Genomic DNA, 24,761 nt, shown 5'->3' with positions numbered 1-24,761 from the left:
TAACTCTGGTGCCTAACTTTCTTGCTGTCCACAACCAGCCCTGATTCTAGAAGAGGGGGGCCAGTGAGGAAGTGTCACAATGAGGGGGGGGGGGGGGGAAGGGGGGGTTAAAGTTCAAAGGTAAATTGGAGGCACTCGCTTTAGGCCCCATTAGGCCTGAGGGGGTCAATTTGAGACCTCATCGCCCCAGCAACGTGCCCAAACTGAACACTTGAAATGTGATTTAGCTGAAAATCGTCATCTTATAAAACTTGTATCATAAAACAAAAATCACTGCTCTTTTTTAAAAGAACTGCCATTTCAATTTCCAGAAGTGGTTTGCTGATTATTCAAAGAATTTATAAAGCTGTGACGAAAGAACGGAAGGGGTGGGGGAGTAGGGGAGGAGGGCATCATTTGGACCCTCAGGCCTGATCTATTCAATTAGATCATGGCTGATCTGTACCTTAACTCCATCGACACCTCATTTCAGATCCCCTAATACTTTGTGTAAAAATCCGTCAACTTTTGACTGAATATAAAGGTACCACTTTAAAACTGAACGTCTGGCTTTCTTAAAGGCACCACGGCATAAATTGTAAAGTGTCACAAAAAGAATTCCAGACTAAAACCTTGGTTAAATATGGTTCATGTATCATGTTCGCAACAAGCACTCTCCCACCAAGGGAAACCTGACCATATCTCTTCCCTTCCCCCTGCCACCCCCACCTCCGACACGCTGTCTTGGCACGAGCATGATTTTTTTTAAAATCGCTTTCAAAAAGGCAACCTTCAGTAAGATATCCAATTCTACTCAAAGCTTGAACGCAGCAAACCCTTTCCAATGGAGAAATTATGCCGTTTGGAAGCGAGTTCCAATCCCCTAGTCATTCCCTTTTCCAAAAAATGGTTCGGCCATTGAGCTATGTCCGAGAATAGAAAATGCTTTCGTGCGCATGCACAGTGGGTGGGGAGGGAGAGAGGGCGGGGTGGTTGTAAATGTAGGACAGTTAATGAAAGGAAGAAGCTCAGCAGCATCTGCTTTGCCCAGCGAGCAAGAAGAATGTGGAACCTGCAGGAACGGCCGAGGTGAATAGAATCATAGAATGCCTACAGTGCAGAAGGAGGCCATTCAGCCCATCAGGTCTGCACGCACCGACACTATGACAGAGTGCCTTACCCAGGCCTTCTGCCCCGCCCTATCCCCATAACCCCACACATTTATCCCACTGATCCCCCTAACCTACATGTCTTGGGAGGCAATTTAGCATGGCCAATCCACCTAACCTGCACATCTTTGGACACTAAGGGGCAATTTAGCATGGCCAATCCACCTAACCTACACATCTTTGAACACTAAGGGGCAATTTAGCATGGCCAATCCACCTAACCTGCACATCTTTGGACACTGAGGGGCAATTTAGCATGGCCAATCCACCTAACCTACACATCTTTGAACACTAAGGGGCAATTTAGCATGGCCAATCCACCTAACCTACACATCTTTGAACACTAAGGGGCAATTTAGCATGGCCAATCCACCTAACCTACACATCTTTGGACACTAAGGGGCAATTTAGCATGGCCAATCCACCTAACCTACACATCTTTGAACACTAAGGGGCAATTTAGCATGGCCAATCCACCTAACCTACACATCTTTGAACACTAAGGGGCAATTTAGCATGGCCAATCCACCTAACCTACACATCTTTGAACACTAAGGGGCAATTTAGCATGGCCAATCCACCTAAGCTACACATCTTTGGACCCTAAGGGGCAATTTAGCATGGCCAATCCACCTAACCTACACATCTTTGGACAATAAAGGGGCAATTTATCATGGCCAATCCACCTAACCTACACATCTTTGGACACCAAGGGGCAATTTATCATGGCCAATCCACCTAACCTGCACATCTTTGGACAATAAAGGGACAATTTAGCATGGCCAATCCACCTAACCTGTACATCTTTGGACCCTACGGGGCTATTTAATATGGTCAATCCACTGAACCTACACATCTTTGGACACTAGGGGGCAAATTTATGATGTTGTTAGAAGGATAAATATTGGTTGCTGCACTCCTTCAAAATAATGCCATGGGATCCTTTGGGTCTATCGAGGCGGTGGTCGGGGGGGGGGGGGGTACCTTTGTTTGATGTTTGCTTAGAAGACAGCACCTCAGACAGTACGGCACTTCCTTGGTTGCTAGCAGGGTTGGCCTAGAATCTGGTGCACAAGTGGAAGTTAAAGTCTTGGGATTTCTGTCTCAGAGTGGAAGAGGCATTCATGACTGAGCCTACTTGATATTATCCTTCATGGTTTCCTGTGGGTTCTGAGACAGTGAAACATTTTATTGAATTATGTGTGGAAGTTTACAAGGGTAGGTCAGCTTGACTTGTCAAAAGGACAGATAAAGTGGCTTGTCCGACCATAAACATGGCCAACTTTGTAACACCAAATACCTCCCCAGAAATCCAAACCATGAGATTTTTCCTTCCTCTTACCCCCATTCCTCAAATAAATGCCAGGGATTATGACTAATGTACGTCATTCATTAGAGAGTACAGAGGTGTCCAAAGGGAGCCTTTCAGGCCTGAGGGATTCACGACTATAAATCCCTCCAGTGCAGAAGGAGGCCATTCAGCCTACACTGACCACAATCCCACCCAGGCCCTATTCTCATAACCCGACATATTTACCCTGCTAATCCCCTGACATTAAGGGACAATTTAACACGGCCAATCCACGTAACCTGCACATCTTTGGACTGTGGGAGGAAACCGGAGCACCCGGAGGAAACCCACGCAGACAGTGACCCAAGCCGGGAATCGAACCCAGATCCCTGGCGCTGTGAGACAGCTGCTCGCTGTGCCACCGTGCCGCCCCAGGCGATAGTCTAAAAACTAAACCTTTCAGATTAGCTCCAGGCCACAAAGGGTGCAGCCCCCTCTCTCATTGTTTTGTGCCACAGCAGGGCTTCTTTGAGCCGAGCGCGTACTGTTTAGTCTGTCGCATCCAAAGTTGGCCTCCTTCTCCTCCTCTTCTCCACCCCGCCTCCCACCTCCTCCTCCGCGGCACGTCCTGACTTGACTGTGGCTCAAGTTGTGAAGCCTCTGGTTTGAAAGCCAATAGTTCCCACTACATGTGCTGTCGGCAATGCATTACCTTTTTTCACGTAAATGCTTTCTGTAAGCTTTTGTGATCACTGAATCGAGGTGCTGGAGCAGGACTATTTACAAGGCAGCTCTGCTGTGAACGGTCAGCTTAGGCATGCAGTCAAAACCGACGTAAAAAGTGACCCAGTCCCTTCAGTTACCGCTCCTTTTAACCCCTTCCGTCACGCAATAAACTCAAGCTCTTACCCTCGCTGTACCTGCGGTTCCACTTAGAGTGACTCTGCCTGCTTAGCTCATTTGGTTCAATAAACTAGGATTGTTTTCACTGGAAACTTCCTCGTTAGCATCCCCGCGGGTGTTCAATTCCCCGACGGGGCGCTGCAAAATTTTGGGCGGCCCGGTGGCGCAGTGGTTAGCACTGCTGCCTCACAGCGCCAGGGACCCGGGTTCAATTCCGGCTCGGGTCACTGTCTGTGTGGAGTTTGTATGTTCTCCCCGTGTCTGCGTGGGTTTCCTCCGGGTGCTCCGGTTTCCCCCCACAGTCCAGGTGGATTGGCCATGCTAAATTGCCCCTTAGCGTCAGGGGGACTAGCTGGGTTAATACGTGAGGCTACAGGGATAGGGGTTGTGTGGGATTATGGTCAGTGCAAACATGATGGGCCGAATGGCCTCCATCTGCACTGTCAGGATTCTATTCTATGGAGAGACGGAGGCTGAGGGGAGACCTGGTCTACAAAATGATGAGAAGCATCGACAGGGTGGATAGTCAGAGGCTTTTTCCCCAGGGTGGAAGTGTCAATTACAAGGGGGCACAGGTTCAGGGTGAGAGGGAGAAAGTTTAAGGGAGATGTGCGGGGGGAAGTTTTTCACGCAGAGAGTGGTGGGTGCCTGGAACGCGCTGCCAGAGGAGGTGGTGGAAGAGGCACATTAGCAACATTTAAGAGGCATCTGGATGGGTCCATGAATAGGGAGGGAATAGAGGGATACGGACCGAGTAAGGGAAGGAGGTTTTTCAGTTTAGTTCGGGCATCATGATCGGCACAGGCTTGGAGGGCCGAAGGGCCTGTTCCTGTGCTGTACTGTTCTTTGTTCCTTGTTCTCTTTGCTTATTTATGGGGAGTCAGTTTAGCTCGGTTGGCAGCACATCTTTCAGACTGTGGGAGGAAACCGGAGCACCCGGAGGAAACCCACGCAGACACGGGGAGAATGTGCAAACTCCACACAGATAGTGACCCAAGCCGGGATCGAACCCGGGCCCCTGGCGCTGTGAGGCAGCAGTGCTAACCACTGTGCTGCCCACAGTAGGAAGGGGGTCTGTCGACAACTGGGGGGCCCCAGTCAGTCAGAGTGAGTGGAGCCGTTTCCTTGGCATGAGTGGGGGGGTCACACACCCGTTACAGAACCCGTGCGATTTTCACCCCATTGAGGGGTGCGGGCAAAAAAAAGAAGAGAAATCAACTCTTCAAAAAGAGGGAGCATCCGTGAGGAAACTTGGGAAGGAGATAAATCTCAGAAACATTGCTTTCTGCCAAGAAGCAACACTGTGAAAATTAGCTACGCAAATTTATGCCAATGGCCAGCTTCGAAGCTCATCTATGGCATCGACGTCTCATTGCTGGTGTCTCCCTGGTAAATGGGGAAACTCACGGGCAAATTGTTTGTATAGCTACAGCCTGTTAAAAACAGATAGGTGGTCTATCCAGCCCCCTCCTGCCCCCTCCAGAGTTACCACACAGCCTGTGATCTCACACCCCTCAATCTCTTTCAATGAGCTCCCTGGGATGGGATTTTCCTGCCCTGCCTATCAGCAGAATCTTCCGGTCCCACCGAAGCCAAAGGACATCTGGCTGGCCCCTGCTGCGGCGGGACTGGAAAATCCCGCCATCAACGTCACCTCGACGGTCCATTCACCTCAGACTTGCACCCCCTGGCAAAGCACCTTGGGACGTTTCGTTTTCCCGCTTTCGGGATTCAAGCTAATCTATCCTGTCTCGCTCAGGGAGAATTCATCCGGACCGTCAGGTGATGTCCAATGTGAAAGAAATATACCTGGGCCAAGGCTACAGAGAGAGAGACAGGGCAAGAGGGGAACAGCTGGAAACGGCTAACGTGCGAGTGATCTGTGACAACAATCCAAAAGAACCACCAAATATCAAGTTCCTTTGCCTCATGGGGAACTGAAAGCAGAATGACGCGAGCTAAAAACCGAGAGACACATTGTTTACAGCTCTCCCAACAGTGTGGTGGAAATGACTGCATGGTCTAAATTGTGTGTGTGAGTGACAGAGACAGAGAGAGAGAGAGAGAGAGACTGTCCCAGAGAGAGAGAGACACTGTCCCAGAGAGAGAAAGAGAGAGAGAGAGACTGGCCCAGAGAGAGAGAGAGAGAGAGACTGGCCCAGAGAGAGAGAGAGAGAGACACTGTCCCAGAGAGAGAGAGAGAGAGAGAGAGAGACTGGCCCAGAGAGAGAGAGAGAGAGACTGGCCCAGAGAGAGAGAGAGAGAGAGAGAGCGCGCGCATGTGTGTGTGTGTGTGTGTGTGAGACAGAGAGACAGAGAGACAGAGAGACAGCTCGCATACTTGCCCCCAGTCACTGTGCACGAACAGTCGCTGGCGTATGTACAGAGGTCGGGCAAGGACAGGGTGCATGCCAGTTGCGGCTGGCGGGGCATTGCCCAGGCCCACACTTGGGGGAATGACCAGCTGGGCAAGATACCAAGGAGAGCTGCTGGCAGCTGTGGGAGTCTGGGTCTCGAGCGGGAGAACGAATCACAGAATGAGGCAGCCCGGGAGGCCACTCAGCCCATCGAGGCCTGTGTTAGCTCTTGGAAAGAGCGATCCAACGTGCCCCATTCCCCTGTGCTCAGGCCTACAAAACGTTTCGCAGTTTCGGGAAAGAATTGGAAAAGAATAGTTCACCTCTGACGTGTGACCACAGAGTCCAGCCGAGTCATCCAGGTGGTCAACAACAGTGACACGGAACTCTCCCCACCAGCCCCACCCTGCTACTTCCTTCAGCAAGGGGAACTGTCCAGCTTGCTTCCGAATTTGCTAAGGTGTCCAACTCCTTGGGGCCGCCTGGGTAACTCAATCACCGGCTGCCGCACTAAGACATTACAACGCAAGACGTTCTACTCAGCCCTGGTACTCTGCCCTGAGTCACACTGACAGCAGGAAAGTAGAGGTTTAGCTTTGACAATAGGGAACACAATATGTAAGTGCGCCTGCCACTTTGGCCTACAGTTGGCTTTCTTCCTCCTCCACGGATCGGTTGAGTCCAGGGATGTATTTCAGGAGTCTCTTCCGCAAGCTTTTCCTCCTGGACTTTCTCGGCAGTGTCCCAAAGGCGCTCTGGCTGCTGGTTTTCTCCCAGGCGGAGGAAGAGGTGGAGGTGACTCCGTTATGGCCAGCCTTGGCGCTCACGCTCCTGGTCAGCGCCTTCTTGGGCAGCGCCACCTCGTTTCTGTGGGCGCTGCGGCCGTCCTCGCTGCCCGCCTCTGAGGGGTCAAAGATACAAGTCTGATAAATGGGCTCATCATTGCCCTCCATGGCGTTGCAGTGGGTGCTGCCACCAGAGTGGGGTTGCCTCCAGGCAGAAGGGGCTTGACCAAAGAGGCTGGCTCTGACCGATTCGATCGCGTCATAAACACTTGGATCTTTTGACACAATCCCTGGAGAGAGGGCAGAAATACCAGCTGTGAGGTCTACAGGCTAGAAGCAGGTGCGCCACTTTTATTTAAAACCATGCTGGCACTCGGGAGACTGGCAACTCGCACTGCCAAAAAACCATCTCGGTTATCTTCGTGGCAAGAGCCTCTACCAGATCTACAATTCTGCCACTTGGAAGAGGGAGGGATCCAGCGTCAGCTGAGTAGGCGTGGAGAGCTAGCGTACAGACCTAGCGTACAGACAAAGCCCCTGATGTGACCGAATTAAGGACACCTTTATAAGCAGCTTGGTGCAAAGTGGATTGGGACCCTTTATATCATGACGGTTCCTGAGTAGCTGCCAGGGAGGCCAAGTCAGGTCGCGCCAGGCCTTGGACCACACACCCGGGTGCAAGTCCAGAGACACCGCCATCCCCTTTGGTGCCACCTACATCGAATTGCTCAATTCTTGAGCCAAAACAAATTGGTAAGCTCGCTGGCTGCTGAGGGGGTGGCACAGTGGCTAGCACTGCTGCATCACAGCACCAGGGATCCGGGTTCAACCCCCGGCCTCGGGTCACTGTCCGTGTGGAGTTTGCACGTTCTCCCCGTGTCTGTGTGGGTTTCCTCCGGGTGCTCCAATTTCCTCCCAGTCCAAAGATATGCAGGTTAGGTGGATTGGCCATGCTAAATTGTCCCTTAGTGTCCAAAGATGTGTAGGTTAGGTGGATTGGCCGTGCTAAATTGCCCCTTAGTGTCCAAAGATGTGTAGGTTAGGTGGATTGGCCATGCTAAATTGTCCCTTAGTGTTCAAAGATGTGTAGGTTAGGTGGATTGGCCATGCTAAATTGTCCCTTAGTGTCCAAAGATGTGTAGGTTAGATGGATTGGCCATGCTAAATTGCCCCTTAGTGTCCAAAGATGTGCAGGTTAGGTGGATTGGCCATGCTAAATTGTCCCTTAGTGTCCAAAGATGTGCAGGTTAGGGGGATTGGCCGTGGTAAATTGTCCCTTAGTATCAGGGGGACTAGCAGGGTAAATGACTGGGGTTACTGGAATAGGGCCTGGCTGGGATTATGGTCAGCACTGACTCAATGGTCTCCTTCTGTATTGTAGGGATTCTATTCTATGATTCTAATGCAACAAGGCCCAATGGCAGCAAGTTAGCCAAATCCGACATTGGCTGTATTAACAGCTGAACGTAACAGAGTGAGGAAATCTTGTCAATTATTGGTGCAACCAGACACTTAGAACGTTGCATTCAGTTCTGATCACCTCAGTAGTTGTCAAAAGGATGGAGGGGGAAAGAGTGTTTGGGACAACTGAGGCAGTGGATTAAGAGGACAAGGATACAAATTGCGTATACTCTCGCTGGAAGGAGTGGGTCAAATTGTTTGGATTCTATCAGCTAATGTGGGACCATTTCTTCCACCTTTTCCAGAACAGTACAGCCAGGGGACATGATGTGTGGTTGACGGCAGGGCGGGCATGGGAGAGGGGTAAGTTCAAACCAACCTGTGGAAGCAATCCCTCAAAATGAGGAAACGGCCAACCCAAATGCACAGTCTCGCTCGGGGAGAAGGGGTTTGGGATTGAGTCGTTCAAATGTGGATGGGACAAGAAATCATAGAATCCCAGAAGGAGGCCATCGGGCCCATCGAGTCTGCACCAACAACAATCCCACCCAGGCCCGATCCCCGTAACTACACATCCGGGACTCTAAGGGTCATTTTAGCATGGCCAATCCACCTAACCTGCACATCTTTAGACACCATAGAACCATAGAACCATAGAAAATTACAGCTCAGAAACAGGCCTTTTGGCCCTTCTTGTCTGTGCCGAACCATTTTATGCCTAGTCCCACTGACCTGCACTTGGACCATATCCCTCCACATCCCTCTCATCCATGAACCCGTCCAAGTTTTTCTTAAATGTTAACCCCGCATTTACCACTTTATCTGGCAGCTCATTCCACACTCCCACCACTCTCTGCGTGAAGAAGCCCCCCCTAATATTCCCTTTAAACTTTTCTCCTTTCACCCTTAACCCATGCCCTCTGGTTTTTTTCTCCCCTAGCCTCAGCGGAAAAAGCCTGCTTGCATTCACTCTATCTATACCCATCAAAATCTTATACACCTCTATCAAATCTCCCCTCAATCTTCTACGCTCCAGGGAATAAAGTCCCAACCTATTCAATCTCTCTCTGTAACTCAGCTTCTCAAGTCCCGGCAACATCCTTGTGAACCTTCTCTGCACTTGGACACTAAGGGACAAATTTAGCATGGCCAATCCACCCTAATCTGCACATCTTTAGACACTAAGGGACAAATTTAGCATGGCCAATCCACCTAACCTGCACATTTTTAGACACTAAGGGACAAATTTAGCATGGCCAATCCACCCTAATCTGCACATCTTTAGACACTAAGGGACAAATTTAGCATGGCCAATCCACCTAACCTGCACATTTTTAGACACTAAGGGACAAATTTAGCATGGCCAATCCACCCTAATCTGCACATCTTTAGACACTAAGGGACAAATTTAGCATGGCCAATCCACCTAACCTGCACATCTTTAGACACTAAGGGACAAATTTAGCATGGCCAATCCACCTAACCTGCACATCTTTGGACACTAAGGGGCAATTTAGCATGGCCAATCCACCTAACCTGCACATCTTTGGACACTAAGGGACAATTTAGCATGGCCATTCCACCCGAACCTGCACAACTTTCGGACTGTGGGAGGAAACCGGAGGAAACCCACACAGACACGGGGGAGAACGTGCAAACTCCACGCAGACAGTAATCCAAGCCGGGAATCGAACCCGGGTCCCTGGCGCTGTGAGGCAGCAGTGCTAACCGCTGTGCCACCGTGCTGCCCCAAGATTTTCTTCAGATAAGAACCCAGAGGAAGGCGGGACGTGACAATGCGGGAAGTGTGGCAGGGTGGAGAGGAAGTGCTGAATTCATCCCAGATGTCTCCCCTTCCTCACACAGTGTCCGTTGGGCACCAGTTGATGGTGATCTGTTCACATGATTGGGCAACAACTGTGGGATTGTGGAACTATCGGGATGGGAGGTGAATGAGACAGGATTAAAGAAGACCAGGGCCCATGGACGGAGGACATCACGGTTCCCCCTCCCCCCACCCTCCCCCTGACCCCGCACCCGACCTGCAACCTCCATTTGCCCGAGATTGCGAGGCCGACTGTGGCACCATGTTGCCAACCCCAACTATCTCGGACCACGGATGGCCTAACCAGGACAATTTATTTTGCGTAGCCTGATACAGTGCACCGCCAGGGGGATAACTTAACTCTGCTGGTTTACCCAGTCAAGCTACCCAGAAAAGAAGCCCCGAGGTTCAATCTCTGGCCGGGGCTGCGGGATGGAGAGAGCCAATCGGTCACGGGGAACTAGATCGGTAAATCCGGACAGCCGGGAGTTCAAATCCCGCCGCGTCCAGTTGTGGAGCTGGAATCTTGACCAACCCTGATGAGTTCTGTGCTGCTGACGGGCATGGGTCATTACTCGGGTCACAAACAGTGCAGGTGGCAGAGCCTTCAGGCGGGCAAGGGAGCGGGGGGGGGGGGGGGGGGGGGGGGAATAAAAAACCTAACTCCTTGCAGGAAGATATCGTTGCCAGGATTCTGGAGGCGGCCACGCGAGGAATCGTGCCTGCACATAGCGAGCAGCGCTGCCAACCCCTGTCACCGATACCGTCTTCACGTTGCGGGCGGGCACCTATCATGGGCACGTGCCGCTGACCATTCGTCATCACCCGGAGGCCCCGGCGACAGACAGAACCAACTGAAGTGCGTTGTGCGCGCTGACGTTTGCGGGCCGTTCAAGCAGCTTTTCGCGCCTTGTTCTCACGCCGCTGCGCCCCCTCCCACAGTGCAGGTGAAGCTCAACGGGACTGTTGCAGCGGGGGGGGGGGGGGGGGGGGGGTGAGGGTGAGGGGGGGTGGGGGGGGCATTTAGACAGAGCGAGGATGCAGGTTCCCATAATGCTTTTACAAAGGCTTTGCGCCAGTGCTCGCATCATGCGGAGGCAAACCGCGTTGGCACCAAAGTGCCCGCGACAAGCGGCAGAGATGGCATCCATGCCTTGGTACATCCCAGTCGCTGAACGTGGCCATTTGTAATGAGCGTATTGTCTGCGTACATGCTCCTTAAATGGGAGCAATCCAGATCCAAAAAGCCACATGAATAAAGTAAGGGGACACAGCGAGATCTCCAAGTTCACAGTAGCCCCAATACCAGTATTACATTGTTGATTTTGTGACCAGCACTCATTTCTTTTAACTGCTGGATCAACGCCGAGATTAGAACAACGCCGTCAAAGAATCCAAAAGCTTCTAGAAAGCCCAAGCACGGCCTGTCACAGTCACCCCGAAACCCCACACCTCCCGGCCCCGGCGCCCCCACCACCGAGGGGGAAGCGAAGAGGTCACTCACCGTGAACCAGTCGCTGCTCCTGGACCGTCAGCAACCTGTATTCCTCCCACTTCTCCTGCAACGTTTGCTGAAAGAGGAAACAGCAGCAATCAGCCGGTGGCAAATCAAAAGGGGGCACATACAGGATCGCGGGCACCCCCCCTGCCACCACCCGGCTAACAGGGGCTTGGCTGGGGGAAGAGCGAGCCCCTTCCACTTTACATTTCCATAGCGCCTGCCACAAGCCTCAGGACGCCGCAAAGCACTTGTCTGCCAACGAAGCACTGGTCTCTGTTGCAGTGTATTGAGAATGAGGTTAGGGTGCATTGGCCGTGCTAAATTCTGTGTACCCGAACAGGAGTGTGCCGACGAGGGGATTTTCACAGTAACTTCATTGCAGTGTTAATGTAAGCCTACTTGTGACACTAATAAATAAACAGTATTGGAAAGACAGCAGCCAGTATATCCACAGCAAGTTCCCACAAACAGCAACAGCAATTTGGCATGTCAGCTACGACTCTCACCACCTTTTACAGATGCACCATAGAAAGCATTCTTTCTGGTTGTATCACAGCTTGGTATGGGCTCCTGCTCTGCCCAAGACCCCAAGGAACTACAAAAGGTCATGAATGTCGCCCAATCCATCACGCAAACCAGCCTCCCATCCATTGACTCTGTCTGCACTTCCCACTGCCTCGGGAAAAGCAGCCGGCATAATCAAGGACCCCACGCACCCCGGACATTCTCTCTTCCACCTTCTTCCGTCAGGAAAAAGATACGAAAGTCTGAGGTCACGTACCGACCGACTCAAGAACAGCTTCTTCCTTGCTGCCATCAGACTTTTGAATGGACCTACCTCGCATGAAGCTGACCTTTCTCTACACCCTAGTTGTAACTGTAACACTACATTCTGCACTCTCTCCTTTCCTTCTCCCCTATGTACTCTATGAACGGTATGCTTTGGCTGTACAGTGTGCACGAAACAATACTTTTCACTGTATCCCAATACATGTGAGAATAATAAATCAAATCAAAGGATAATGGCCAGTTAATCGGTTTTTCTTTTGAGGGGGAGAAATACTGGACAAGACACATTGGAGAACTCACCCTCCAATCACTCTTTGAAAGTACCTTTTACATCCTCCTAAAAGAGGTGAGGCCTCGGTTTAACGCCTCAGTTGGAAGACAGGGCCCTCCAACAGTGCTGCACTCCTTCAGTGCCGCAGCGTCGGCCTGGACTTTTGCGCTCAAGCTTCTAGAGTAGGACCTTTTGACTTTAGCGACAAGATTACATGAGCCTGTTTTTACTTTTAAACGGACAAGAAGATGCCATTCAGCCCATCATACCTCGTCCTGCTGTAGGCCATAGCCAATCATGATCTACCACCGATCCCATCCAGTCCATTTAAAAGGCCTTTAGCGGCTAGTGAGTGGACAAATGCAAGTTAGTGCATTTTGGAGGATATTTAGGTGTGAATTATAGTGTAAATAGCAGAACCTTTAGGAACATTAACATACAGAGGGATCTGGGCGTGTAAGTCCACAGTTTTATATAAAATGTGGGTTAGACCACATTTGGAATACTGCGTCCAATTCTGGTCGCCGCACTACCAGAAGGACATGGAGGCTTTGGAGGGGGTACAGAAAAGATTTACCAGGATGTTGCCTGGTATGGAGGGTATTAGCTGTGAGGAGAGATTGAATAAACTGGGATTGTTCTCCCTGGAAAGACAGAGGTTGAGGGGGCGACCCAATAGAAGTTTATAAAATTATGAGGGGTAGGGATAGGGTGAACAGTTGGAAGCTTTTTCCCAGGGCAGAAATGACAATTACAAGGGGGCACAAGTTCAAGATAAGGGGGGAAAGATTCAGTGGAGATGTGCGGGGGAAGTTTTTTACACAGAGGGTGGTGGGGCCTTGAATGCGCTGCCAAGTGAGGTGGTTGAGGCAGATACATTAGCGACATTTAAGAATTATTTGGATAGACACATGAACAGATGGGGAATAGAGGGATACAAGCAGTTGGTCTAGATAGGACAACGTGATCGGCGCAGGCTTGGAGGGCCGAAAGGCCTCTTCCTGTACTGTTCTTTGTGTTTCGTTCCCTTAAAGTGGCAACACAGGTGGCCAAGGTGATTAAGAAGGCATGCTTGCCTTCATCAGCCGGGCATTGACTACAAGAGTTGGCAAATCATGTTGCAGCTATATAAAACCTTGGTTAGGCCGCATTTGGAGTATTGCGTGCAGTTCTGGTCACCACACTACCAGAAGGAAGCTTTGGAGAGAGCGCAGAGAAGGTTCACCAGAATGTTGCCGGGTCTCGAGGGTGTTGGCTATGAGGAGAGGTTGAATAAACTAGGATTGTTTTCACTGGAAAGACGGAGGCTGAGGGGAGACCTGGTCTACAAAATGATGAGAGGCACAGACAGGGCGGAGAGTCAGAGGCTTTTTCCCCAGGGTGGAAGTGTCAATTACAAGGGGGCACAGGTTCAGGGTGAGAGGGGGAAAGTTTAAGGGAGATGTGCGGGGGAAGTTTTTCACGCAGAGAGTGGTGGGTGCCTGGAACGCGCTGCCAGAGGAGGTGGTGGAAGCAGGAACATTAACAACATTTAAGAAGCATCTGGATGGGTCCATGAACAGGGAGGGAATAGAGGGATACGGACTGAGTAAGGGAAGGAGGTTTTTTTTAGTTTAGTTAGGGCATCATGATCAGCACGGGCTTGGAGGGCCGAAGGGCCTGTTCCTGTGCGGTACTGTTCTTTGTTCTTAGTGGGGTCAGGTACCTGGAAGCCAGCAATGTGTGTGTGCCCTTCATCCACATTTACAGTGCCACCTTGTTCTAGTGATGATGTGTGTGAAGCCAGGCCAGGAGATGGGCACAAGAAGATGGCATACTTGCATTCAGTGGCTGGGCCACCTCATGGTACCAGTCCCTCCAGTCCCACACAACATCCACAACCTTCCGTATCTGTGCTTAGCTTTACAACCACAGATAATGCCACAAGTTTGAGCCGAGGGCACCAATTGATGAACCCCAAGTGTTTTATGGGGAAATCCTGTCTCAAAGATTAAATTTAGTCCCTGTTATCTTGGACCTTTTCTTTCCTCTAATTCTGCAGACTCAGTTCCCATTCAAGTGGCGCTCCGAGGGTGAAAGCGAGCGGGGGAGGGGGTGTGGGGGGGGCGGGGCGGGGCTTACCTTCAGGTACTGCAGCCTGGTTTCCAACTCTGCTCTCCGGATAGAGGTTCCGTACACCGTTTCCAACCTGTCAGTGGCAACGATTCACTTCAGTTTGTGCTTCAAAAATGTCCGTTTTACCCCCTCGTATTCCCTTATACCTCGGCAGCTTTACGATCGACACTAAACCACACACCCCCTCCTCATATCCCACCCCACCCTCACACCCACCCCTTCCCCCCACCCCACCATCCTCCACCCCCCCCTCCTCTCCCTCCCCACTCAACCCACCATCCCCACAGTGATTCAGAATCATAGAATCCCTACAGTGCAGAAGGAGGCCATACAGCCCATCGAGCCTGCACCGACCACAATCGCACCCAGGCCCTATCCCCGTAACCCCACGTATTTACCCTGCTAATCCCCCTGACACTAGGGGCAATTTAGCACGGCCAATCCACCTAACCTACACACCTTTGGACTCAGTGAGGTGATTTGCCACCCAATGTGGTATTGAGGCAGAGAGAACCGGAAGGTTCTTGGGCCGTGTTGAGTGATCCTGGCCTGTGAGCGATAATGGAGGTTTCAGCTCTTTGGGCCCTAGGAGGGAAAAGATGAAAGCCGGATTCCACTCTGGATCGCTGCGGTGATCCCTGCTGGAAAATGCACGGATGACAACAGGATGCAGCTTGGCTGAGAGGCCAATTTACCTGCCAACACTCATTGTTTAGGCCCACAGGTGATTTTGAAAGGGTTGCCATGGAAACCTACCTCGGCAACAATGGGTATCTTCAACAAAAGACGAGGAGGAGATTCTTTTATTTTTAAAATGACATTTTAACACTGATGACTAAACACTGTATGAATAAGTACCAATTGGAGCAACAGGCCACCTTGAGACGCCATTTTGTGGCCTTGAGTTACTGGCCTTGCTCCCATCCTGTGGTTGCCTCTAACTTCCTATTGTTCGAGCTCACCAGAAAATAATTGCAGATATTATTAGACTGGAGAATCAGCCCTCAGAAAACAACAGAGGAAACCCACACATTGTGCCTTTTGTTGGAATACCTCAGGCAATTTCCCGATGACTTGATGAGATCCACAATATCCCGGTGCCGGAATCCATCGACGGGTGTCCCATTGATGCTGGTGATCGTGTCACCTGACAAAGAAAGCACAGCCCTGATTGAGTCTCCAGGAAACCGCCGCGGGCAACGGCCTCCCACTCAGAACACTCCCGCCCTCTGGTTGCCCACAGGACAGGCCAAGGCGCTTTCTACCAAGACAGGAAACCTGCACTCAAAATGGAAAACATAGCAAAAGGAAGTCGCTTGAAGTGCGGCGGGTTTGGGGTTGGAGAGCCTAAAAGTGACAGCATATTAGGCTTAGTTGGACAGTTGAATTGCCAACCCATACAGAGCCGGAAGAACGGTGGCACAGTGGTTAGCACTGCTGCCTCACAGTGCCAGGGGCCCTGGGAAGACTGAAGAAATTTGGCATGTCAGCTACGACTCTCACCAACCTTTACAGATGCACCATAGAAAGCATTCTTTCTGGTTGTATCACAGCTTGGTATGGGTTCCTGCTCTGCCCAAGACCGCAAGGAACTACAAAAGGTCATGAACGTAGCCCAATCCATCACGCAAACCAGCCTCCCATCCATTGACTCTGTCTACACTTCCCGCTGCCTCGGGAAAAGCAGCCAGCATAATTAAGGACCCCACACACCCCGGACATTCTCTCTTCCACCTTCTTCCATCGGGAAAAAGATACAAAAGTCTGAGGTCACCTACCGACCGACTCAAGAACAGCTTCTTCTCTGCTGCCATCAGACTTTTGAATGGACCTACCTCGCACTAAGTTGATCTTTCTCTACACCCTAGCTATGACTGTAACACTACATTCTGCACTTTCTCCTTTCCTTCTCTATGAACGGTATGCTTTGTCTGTATAGCGCACAAGAAACAATACTTTTCACTGTATCCCAATACATGTGACAATAATAAATCAAATCTAATATTAAGCTGATCTTTCTCTACACCCTAGCTATGACTGTAACACTATATTCTGCACCCTCTCCTGTCCTTCTCTATGAACGGTATGCTTTGTCTGTATAGTGCGCAAGAAACAATACTTTTCACTGTATCCCAATACATGTGACAATAATAAATCAAATCAAACCCGGGTTCGAGTCCCGGCTTGAGTCACTGTCTGTGCGGAGTCTGCATGGGTTTCCTCCGAGTGCTCCAGTTTCCTCCCACAGTCCAAAAGACGTGCTGGTTAGGGTGCATAGGCCATGCTAAATTCTCACTCAGTGTACCCGAACAGGAGTGTGGTGACTGGGTGATTTTCACAGTAACTTCATTGCAGTGTTAATGTAAGCCTACTTGTGACACTAAGAAATAGATATGGCCCTCTGTCTGACTGTGCTCTCAGTGTGGAAGGCAGCACAGACACAATAACCAGCCTGCCCCCACTCTCCCTCGAACAATGCTGGGCAGGAGAGAATTACTATCCAATCATCCCCTCTGCACAAAGCAACACATCTGTTTGCCAGATGTAGAAGGAGGACGTTGCATTTCTATCGCACTCTCATGGGGATATCTGGACAACCTCTGTTGCTATCATAAAATCATAGAATTCCTACAGTGCGGAAGGAGGCCATTCAGCCCATCGAGTCTGCACCGACCACAATCCCATCCAGACCCTAACCCCATAACCCCACGTATTTACCCTGCTAATCCCCCTTGACACTGAGGGACAATTTAGCATGGCCAATCCCCCGAACCTACACATCTTTGGACACTAAGGGGCAATTTAGCATGGCCAATCCCCCTAACCTGCACATCCTTGGACACTAGGGGGCAATTTAGCATGGCCAATCCCCCTAACCTGCACATCTTTGGACACTAGGGGACAATTTTGCATGGCCAATCCCCCTAACCTACACATCTTTGGACACTAAGGGGCAATTTAGCATGGCCAATCCCCCTAACCTGCACATCTTTGGACAATAGGGGACAATTTTGCATGGCTAATCCACCTAACCCGCACACTTGCGAGGCCTGGATAGAGTGGATGTGGAGAGGATGTTTCCACTAGTAGGAAAAACTAGAACCAGAGGGCACAACCTCAGGCTAAAGGGACGATCCTTTAAAACAGAGATGAGGAGGCATTTCTTCAGCCAGAGAGTGGTGAATCTGTGGAACTCTTTGCCGCAGAGGAGGCCGGGTCATTGAGTGTCTTTAAAATTAATAAGGGGCTCAGGGATTTTGGGGAAAAGGCAGGAGAATGGGGATGAGAAAAATATCAGCCACGATTGAATGGCGGAGCAGACTCGATGGGCCGAGTGGCCTAATTCTGCTCCTATGTCTTATGGTCTTTGGACACTAAGGGGCAATTTAGCATGGTCAATCCACCTAACCTACACATCTTTGGACACTAAGGGACAATTTAGCATGGTCAATCCACCTAACCTGCACATCTTTGGACACTAAGGGACAATTTAGCATGGTCAATCCACCTAACCTACACATCTTTGGACACTAAGGGACAATTTAGCATGGTCAATCCACCTAACCTACACATCTTTGGACACTAAGGGACAATTTAGCATGGCCAATCCACCTAACCTGCACATCTTTGGACACTAAGGGACAATTTAGCATGGTCAATCCAGCTAACCTACACATCTTTGGACACTAAGGGGCAATTTACCATGGTCAATCCACCTAACCTACACCCGAGATTGGAATTTAACCCGGGTCCCTGGCGCTGTGAAGCAGCAGTGCTAACCACTGTACCACCCTTTACATCCAATGAAACTGTTTTTTTTTTCAAAGTGCAATCACGGTTGCCATGTCGGAATCACGGCAGCCACATCCTGCACAGCAAGATCCCACAAAGATGCCTGCCACAGCACCTTCCTAACCCGCGCCCGCTACCACCCAGAAGGACAAGGGAAGCAGACACCTGGGAACATACAGGAACTGTCCAAGACTGAAGCCCAGGAACCTTGGAAGTAACGGTAGGGCAAACCAAAACACCCGGTGAGTTAGCAAAACAGGCGGTTCCGCGGGTCGGAATGGCTGCCCACTCCAGACATGCACCGGCGTCACATCTGCTGCCTTCAAACCAACTCACTAAATTTAAAATATTGTCCTGCTGCATTCCGGGCAAAGCAGGGCTGGCAAGACGCGGGCATGGCCTGATCCCACAACAAAGACGACGTGTGCGTCTTCTTTTGATGGTGTCACTTCAGGAACTTTGATGGACTGGACACAGTGGCCAGAATTCTCCCGCCCCATCCAACATGGGAATCGGAGCGGGCGAGGGGCAGACCACGGAAAGGTCCGTTGACCTCGGGACGAGCGAGGCCATAAAATCCCACCCAGTGTCCGGATGCTGGTCGCTTTTCCCGAGGCAGCAGGAAGTGTAGACAGAGTCAATGGATGGGAGGCTGGTTTGTGTGATGGATTGGGCTACATTCACAACACTTTGTAGTTTCTTGCGGTCTTGGGCAGAGCAGGAGCCATACCCAGCTGTGATACAGCCAGAAAGAATACTTTCCATTGTGCATCTGTGAAAGTTGGAGAGAGTCGTAGCTGACATGCCAAATTTCCTTAGTCTCCTGAGAAAGTAGAGGTGTTGGTGGGGCTTTCTTAACTATAGTGTCAGCGTGGGGGGACCAGGACAGGTTGTTGATGATCTGGACACCTAAAAACTTAAAACATGCATAGGTTGGTGGATTGGCCATACTAAATTGCCCCTTAGTTTCCAAAGATGTGCGGGTTAGGTGGATTGCCCATGCTAAATTGCCCCTTCGTATCAGGGGGACTAGCTAGGGTAAATGCATGGGCTTATGGCACGCATCGGATTGTGGTCGATGTAGACTCGATGGGCCGAATGGCCTCCTCCTGCGCTGTAGGGATTCTATGAAACTTGAAGCTCTCGACCATTTCCACTGTTTTGCCAACTCTCAAATGGCCAACATTCTGAAGAGAGCAATGCCAATGCGTCAAAAGACAGCAGGATACCCTCCTTGAAGCGTGGCAGCATTGACTTTAATAACTTTTGGAGGAACTTTTTTTTTTAGTTCTTTCACAGGGAGTGGGAGTCATTGGCAAGTTGCCCTAACTTGCCAAGTCAGGCCCCATGAGACTGGGTGGAGTATGGCTTTCTGCGCCAATGGAGGGTAAAACCAGTCGAGGTGTAAAACCAGCACTGCACCCAAACTCGACAGTTTCCTGTTGGTGGGTTCGACTAAAACTGCCCCACAGAAATTCTGATTCTGTCAAAAATGAGCCAGTTCGGTTTAAATATAAACTGGGTCACTCGTTTACAGCACTGTTCCTAAGCCCAGCAAGAACAATAGATGATGTTTACTGTGACCTTGCTGTGGGCGTTGTGGATAGATTTCCTTCCCTAAAGGACGGTAGTGAACCAGATGGGTATTTACGACAATCGATGATAGTTTTACGGTCACCGTTACCGAGACCAGCTTTACATTCCCGACTGAATTTCAATTCCCCCAGCTGCCGTGGTGGGATTTGAACCCACTGTCGCCTAGAGCATCAGCCTGAGCCTCTGGGTTACTAACACAGTGATGTTGCCACTACGCCACCAGAAAAAATAATTCATTCGCTGGGAGCTATGTGTGAGACATGAGGTGCAATTTCAGTGCATGCACAGGGAGAGCTGATCATTTCTTTTTAAACATGTTGCACATAATCAGTTCATAGAATCCCTGCAGTGCAGAAAGGTCATTCGGCCCATCGAGTCTGCACTGACTCTCTGAAAAAACATCTTTGGACCCCAAGGGGCAATTTAGCACGGCCAATCCACCTAACCTACACATCTTTGGACACTAAGGGGCAATTTAGCATGGCCAATCCACCTAACCTACACATCTTTGGACACTAAGGGGCAATTTAGCATGGCCAATCCACCTAACCCGTACATCTTTGGACACTAAGGGACAATTTAGCACGGCCAATCCACCTAACCTACACATCTTTGAACACTAAGGGACAACTTAGCATGGCCAATCCACCTAACCTACACATCTTTGGATACTAAGAGGCAATTTAGCATGGCCAATCCACCTAACCTGCACATCTTTGGATACTAAGAGGCAATTTAGCTTATCCAGTATCCACCTAACCTGACCATAAGACATAGGAGCAGAATTAGGCCACTCGGCCCATCGAGTCTGCTCCGCCATTCAATCATGGCTGATATTTTTCTCATCCCCATTACCCCCGATCCCCTTATTAATCAAGAACCTATCTATCTCTGTCTTAAAGACACTCAATGACCCGGCCTCCACAGCCTTCTGCGGCAAAGAGTTCCACAGATTCACCACTCTCTGGCTGAAGAAATTCCTCCTCATCTCTGTTTTAAAGGATTGTCCCTTTAGCCTCAGGTTGTTCCCCCTGGTTCTAGTTTTTCCGACTAGTGGAAACATCCTCTCCACATCCACTCTATCCAGGCCTCGCAGTATCCTGCAGGTTTCAATAACATCTTTGGACACCAAGGGACATAGAAACTAAAAGCAGGAGGAGGCCATTTGGCCCTTCGAGCCTGCTCCGACATTCATTATGATCATGGCTGATCATCGAATTCAATATCCCGATTCCCCCTTCCCCCCCATCTCCCTTTAGCCCCAAGACCTATCTCTAATTTCTTCTTCCTTCAAATCACCCGTTTTGGCCTCGATGGCATTCTGTGGTTGTTCCCAATCTCGGGGGTAAGCCTTTCAACTCCTTATTACAGAAAGGAAGATGCACAGTTAACCCAAGAATCCCTCTGAAGACACTATCTTTGCCACAGAGAGAGGAAAAGGTAGTGGAAAATAGTAGTGATGCAAAGAGGGGTTACAAATGCTCGTTATGCAGATACAGTGAGACAGATTCACGAGTGTCCTTTAGTTACCTTGTCTCAATCCTCCCAGCTCAGCTGGCGTGTTCTCCCGGACCCGACATACAAACGTGCACATTTCCATTGAGTTCTCATCTCGATGATGCAGGCCATACGTCTACAAGCAAGGGCAGAAAAACAGCAATGAAAGGACCCGCCTCAGAATCGTCGCAGGACGAGGAAGTGCTCACTGAAGACAAATTTGAGGAAGAATGCCTTGGTGAATCTTTGGAATTCTTTACCCCAGGAAGTTGAACATGTCAGAGGCTGAGATGGATAGGCTTTTAATCAGTCGGGGGGATTGAGGGTTATGGAGATGCAGGATAGTGGACTTGGTGAGTACGAGGTTGGCCAGGATCTTATTAAATGGCGGAGCAAGCTCGAAGGGCCTCCTCTTTTTTATTTTATCAGTGTCACAAGTAGACTTACATTAACACTGCAATGAAGTTACTGTGAAAATCCCCTAGTCGCTACATTCCTCTTGGGGTACACTGAGCGAGAATTTAGCATGGCCAATCCATCTAACCTGCACATCTTTGGACATTAAGAGGCAATTTAGTATGGGCAATCGCCCTAACCTACACATCTTTGGACACTAAGGGGCAATTTAGCATGGCCAATCCACCCAACCGACACATCTTTGGACACTAAGGGGCAATTTAGCATGGCCAATCCACCTAACCTACAAATCTTTGGACACGAAGGGACAATTTAGCATGGCCAATTCATCTAACCTGCACATCTTTGGACATTAAGAGGCAATTTAGTATGGGCAATCGCCCTAAACTACACATCTTTGGACACTAAAGGACAATTTAGCATGGCCAATCCATCTAACCTACACATCTTTGGACATTAAGAGGCAATTTAGTATGGGCAATCGCCCTAACCTACACATCTTTGGACACTAAGGGGCAATTTAGCATGGCCAATCCACCCAACCTACACATCTTTGGACACTAAGGGACAATTTAGCATGGCCAATCCATCTAACCTGCACATCTTTGGACATTAAGAGGCAATTTAGTATGGGCAATCGCCCTAACCTACACATCTTTGGACACTAAGGGGCAATTTAGCATGGCCAATCCACCCAACCTACACATCTTTGGACACTAAGGGACAATTTAGCATGGCCAATCCACCTAACCTACACATCTTTGGACACGAAGGGACAATTTAGCATGGCCAATTCATCTAACCTGCACATCTTTGGACATTAAGAGGCAATTTAGTATGGGCAATCGCCCTAAACTACACATCTTTGGACACTAAGGGACAATTTAGCATGGCCAATCATCTTAACCTACACATCTTTGGACACTAAGGGGCAATTTAACACGGCCAATCCACCTAACCTACACATCTTTGGACACTAAGGGGCAATTTAGCATGGCCAATCCACCTAACCTACACATCTTTGGACTGTGGGAGGAAACCCACGCAGACAGGGGGAGAATTTCCAGACTCCGTACAGACAGTGACCCAAGCTGGAATTGAACCCGGGTCCCTGGCGCTGAGAGGCAGCAGCGCTAACCATTGTGCCACCGTGCCAGTCAATTTCTATATCTTATGGTCTTATGGAATAAAAAGCAGAAGGGGAACTTCATAGAAACTAGAAGTAGGAGGAGACCTGCTTCGTCATTCATTATGATCATGGCTGATCATCAAATTCAATATTCTGATTCCCACAGGATGTGCAGGATAAAGAATATATTTGGATGAACACTTGAAATACCTTAACGTTCAAGGATACAGGACAAGCGCAGGAAAATGGGATTAGCGTGCCTTTCGTGGGTAGTTATCGTCAGTACAGACTCAATGGGCCGAAGGGCCTTTTCTACGCTGTATGACTCTCTCTTCAAAGCAAAAATTGATGCGAGCGGGCTCTGGATTCACTTATCCGGTTCTAGAGGCAGGCAGCGAGGGGTAGAATGGCCCCACGAGAGGTGGCGAGAACGCCACTCTCTCCCACAATGGCAACAGGCATTGGCTCGACATGGAGGTGGGAAAACACAACCTGTGCCTCAGGAACCGCGGAGTGCAAATCCATCCCCTCAGTGGACGCACCAAACACTTTGGGGTGTCCTTGGCAGAGCACGGGGAAGTGAATGCAATCCTACCTGAATTTCAAATCCAAAGGCTTCACCATCTTGCTTTTCCAAGGTAATAATTCTCCTAAAAGGGAAAGCAGTAGAGATTAACTCAAAATAATAGCAATTGTGCATTTATTACGCTATATTTTCCCCCTCTCCAAGTGCTTCCACCCTTCCTACGTCAAGGGCATTGACTTATGCGCAGGTAAGGTGGTGTCAAGCACCACTTCCTGTTAGGCCCAAGCCTGACTTGCATACTTCATGAGGCCCTGTAGGGAATAGCAACAGGCTTTTCAATAACCTATTGCAATCCACCCTTGATCCTCTCCTCAGCCAGACATCTGACGCCACTGGATAGTGATCAGAAGCAAACAAAACTTACTGAGGTTAACAATTCCACCCCCAAAGCCCGTGGACATGCACAGACACGCGATTCCTACCTTTCGTGCTCCGGACAGTCTGTCAGTGTCTTCCATTTCATTAACGACCTCTGTGAGAAAGAACAGGCAATTAGATTCCAACATCAAAGTGGGATTAGCATTCCCGAGCGATTATCGACGGAGAACTGCCAAGATTGACCTAGTGATCGAGAGCTTCATGTTTCTAGGCGTCCAGATCACCAACAACCTGTCCTGGTCCCCCCATGCTGACACTATAGTTAAGAAAGCCCACCAACGCCTCTACTTTCTCAGAAGACAAAGGAAGTTTGGCATGTCCGCTACGACTCTCACCAACTTTTACAGATGCACCATAGAAAGCATTCTTTCTGGTTGTATCACAGCTTGGTATGGCTCCTGCTCTGCCCAAGGCCGCAAGGAACTACAAAAGGTGATGAAGCCCAATCCATCACTCAAACCAGCCTCCCATCCATTGACTCTGTCTACAGTTCCCGCTGCCTCTGAAAAGCAGCCACCATAATTAAGGACCCCACGCACCGGATATTCTCTCTTCCACCTTCTTCCATTGGGAAAACGATACAAAAGTCTGAGGTCACGTACCAACCGACTCAAGAACAGCTTCTTCTCTGCTGCCATCAGACCTTTGAATAGACCTACCTCACATTAAGTTGGTCTTTCTCTACACTCTAGCTATGACTGTAACACTACATTCTGCACCCTCTCCTTTCCTTCTCTATGAACGGTATGCTTTGTCTGTACAGCGTGCAAGAAACAATACACTGTCTCCCAATGCATGTGACAAGAATAAATCAATAGCGTGTGGCGAATGAAATGGTGGCTCCATCTAGGGGTGTCAAGAGTAGGCTTGTGATCAACTTCAGCCCCCGAGATTATGCTTTAGGATAGAGATATACAGCACGGAAACAGGCCCTTCGGCCCAACTCGTCCATGCCGACCAGGTTTCCTAAACTGAACTAG

The 24,761-nt window shown here is 49.8% G+C and overlaps 1 protein-coding gene across 1 annotated transcript in view; it reads right to left on the bottom strand.

Moving 5' to 3' along the window:
- Nucleotides 1-3,657: 3,657 nt before the first annotated feature.
- tamalin (trafficking regulator and scaffold protein tamalin) overlaps nt 3,658-24,761 on the bottom strand; it is a 50,301-nt gene continuing 29,197 nt past the window's right edge. Inside the window, exons 2-8 of the mRNA XM_078201058.1 lie at nt 23,826-23,875; nt 23,413-23,467; nt 21,305-21,407; nt 15,440-15,533; nt 14,393-14,459; nt 11,215-11,281; nt 3,658-6,774 (exon numbers count right to left, since the gene is read on the bottom strand). Coding sequence (XP_078057184.1) covers nt 6,341-6,774; nt 11,215-11,281; nt 14,393-14,459; nt 15,440-15,533; nt 21,305-21,407; nt 23,413-23,467; nt 23,826-23,875 — 870 coding nt within the window. The 3' untranslated portion in view covers nt 3,658-6,340. The remainder of the gene's footprint in view (nt 6,775-11,214; nt 11,282-14,392; nt 14,460-15,439; nt 15,534-21,304; nt 21,408-23,412; nt 23,468-23,825; nt 23,876-24,761) is intronic.

Source organism: Mustelus asterias, chromosome X (genome assembly GCF_964213995.1).
Source record: "Mustelus asterias chromosome X, sMusAst1.hap1.1, whole genome shotgun sequence".
Taxonomy (NCBI): Eukaryota; Metazoa; Chordata; class Chondrichthyes; order Carcharhiniformes; family Triakidae; genus Mustelus; species Mustelus asterias.
This window is presented reverse-complemented; position numbering and strand designations above follow the sequence as displayed.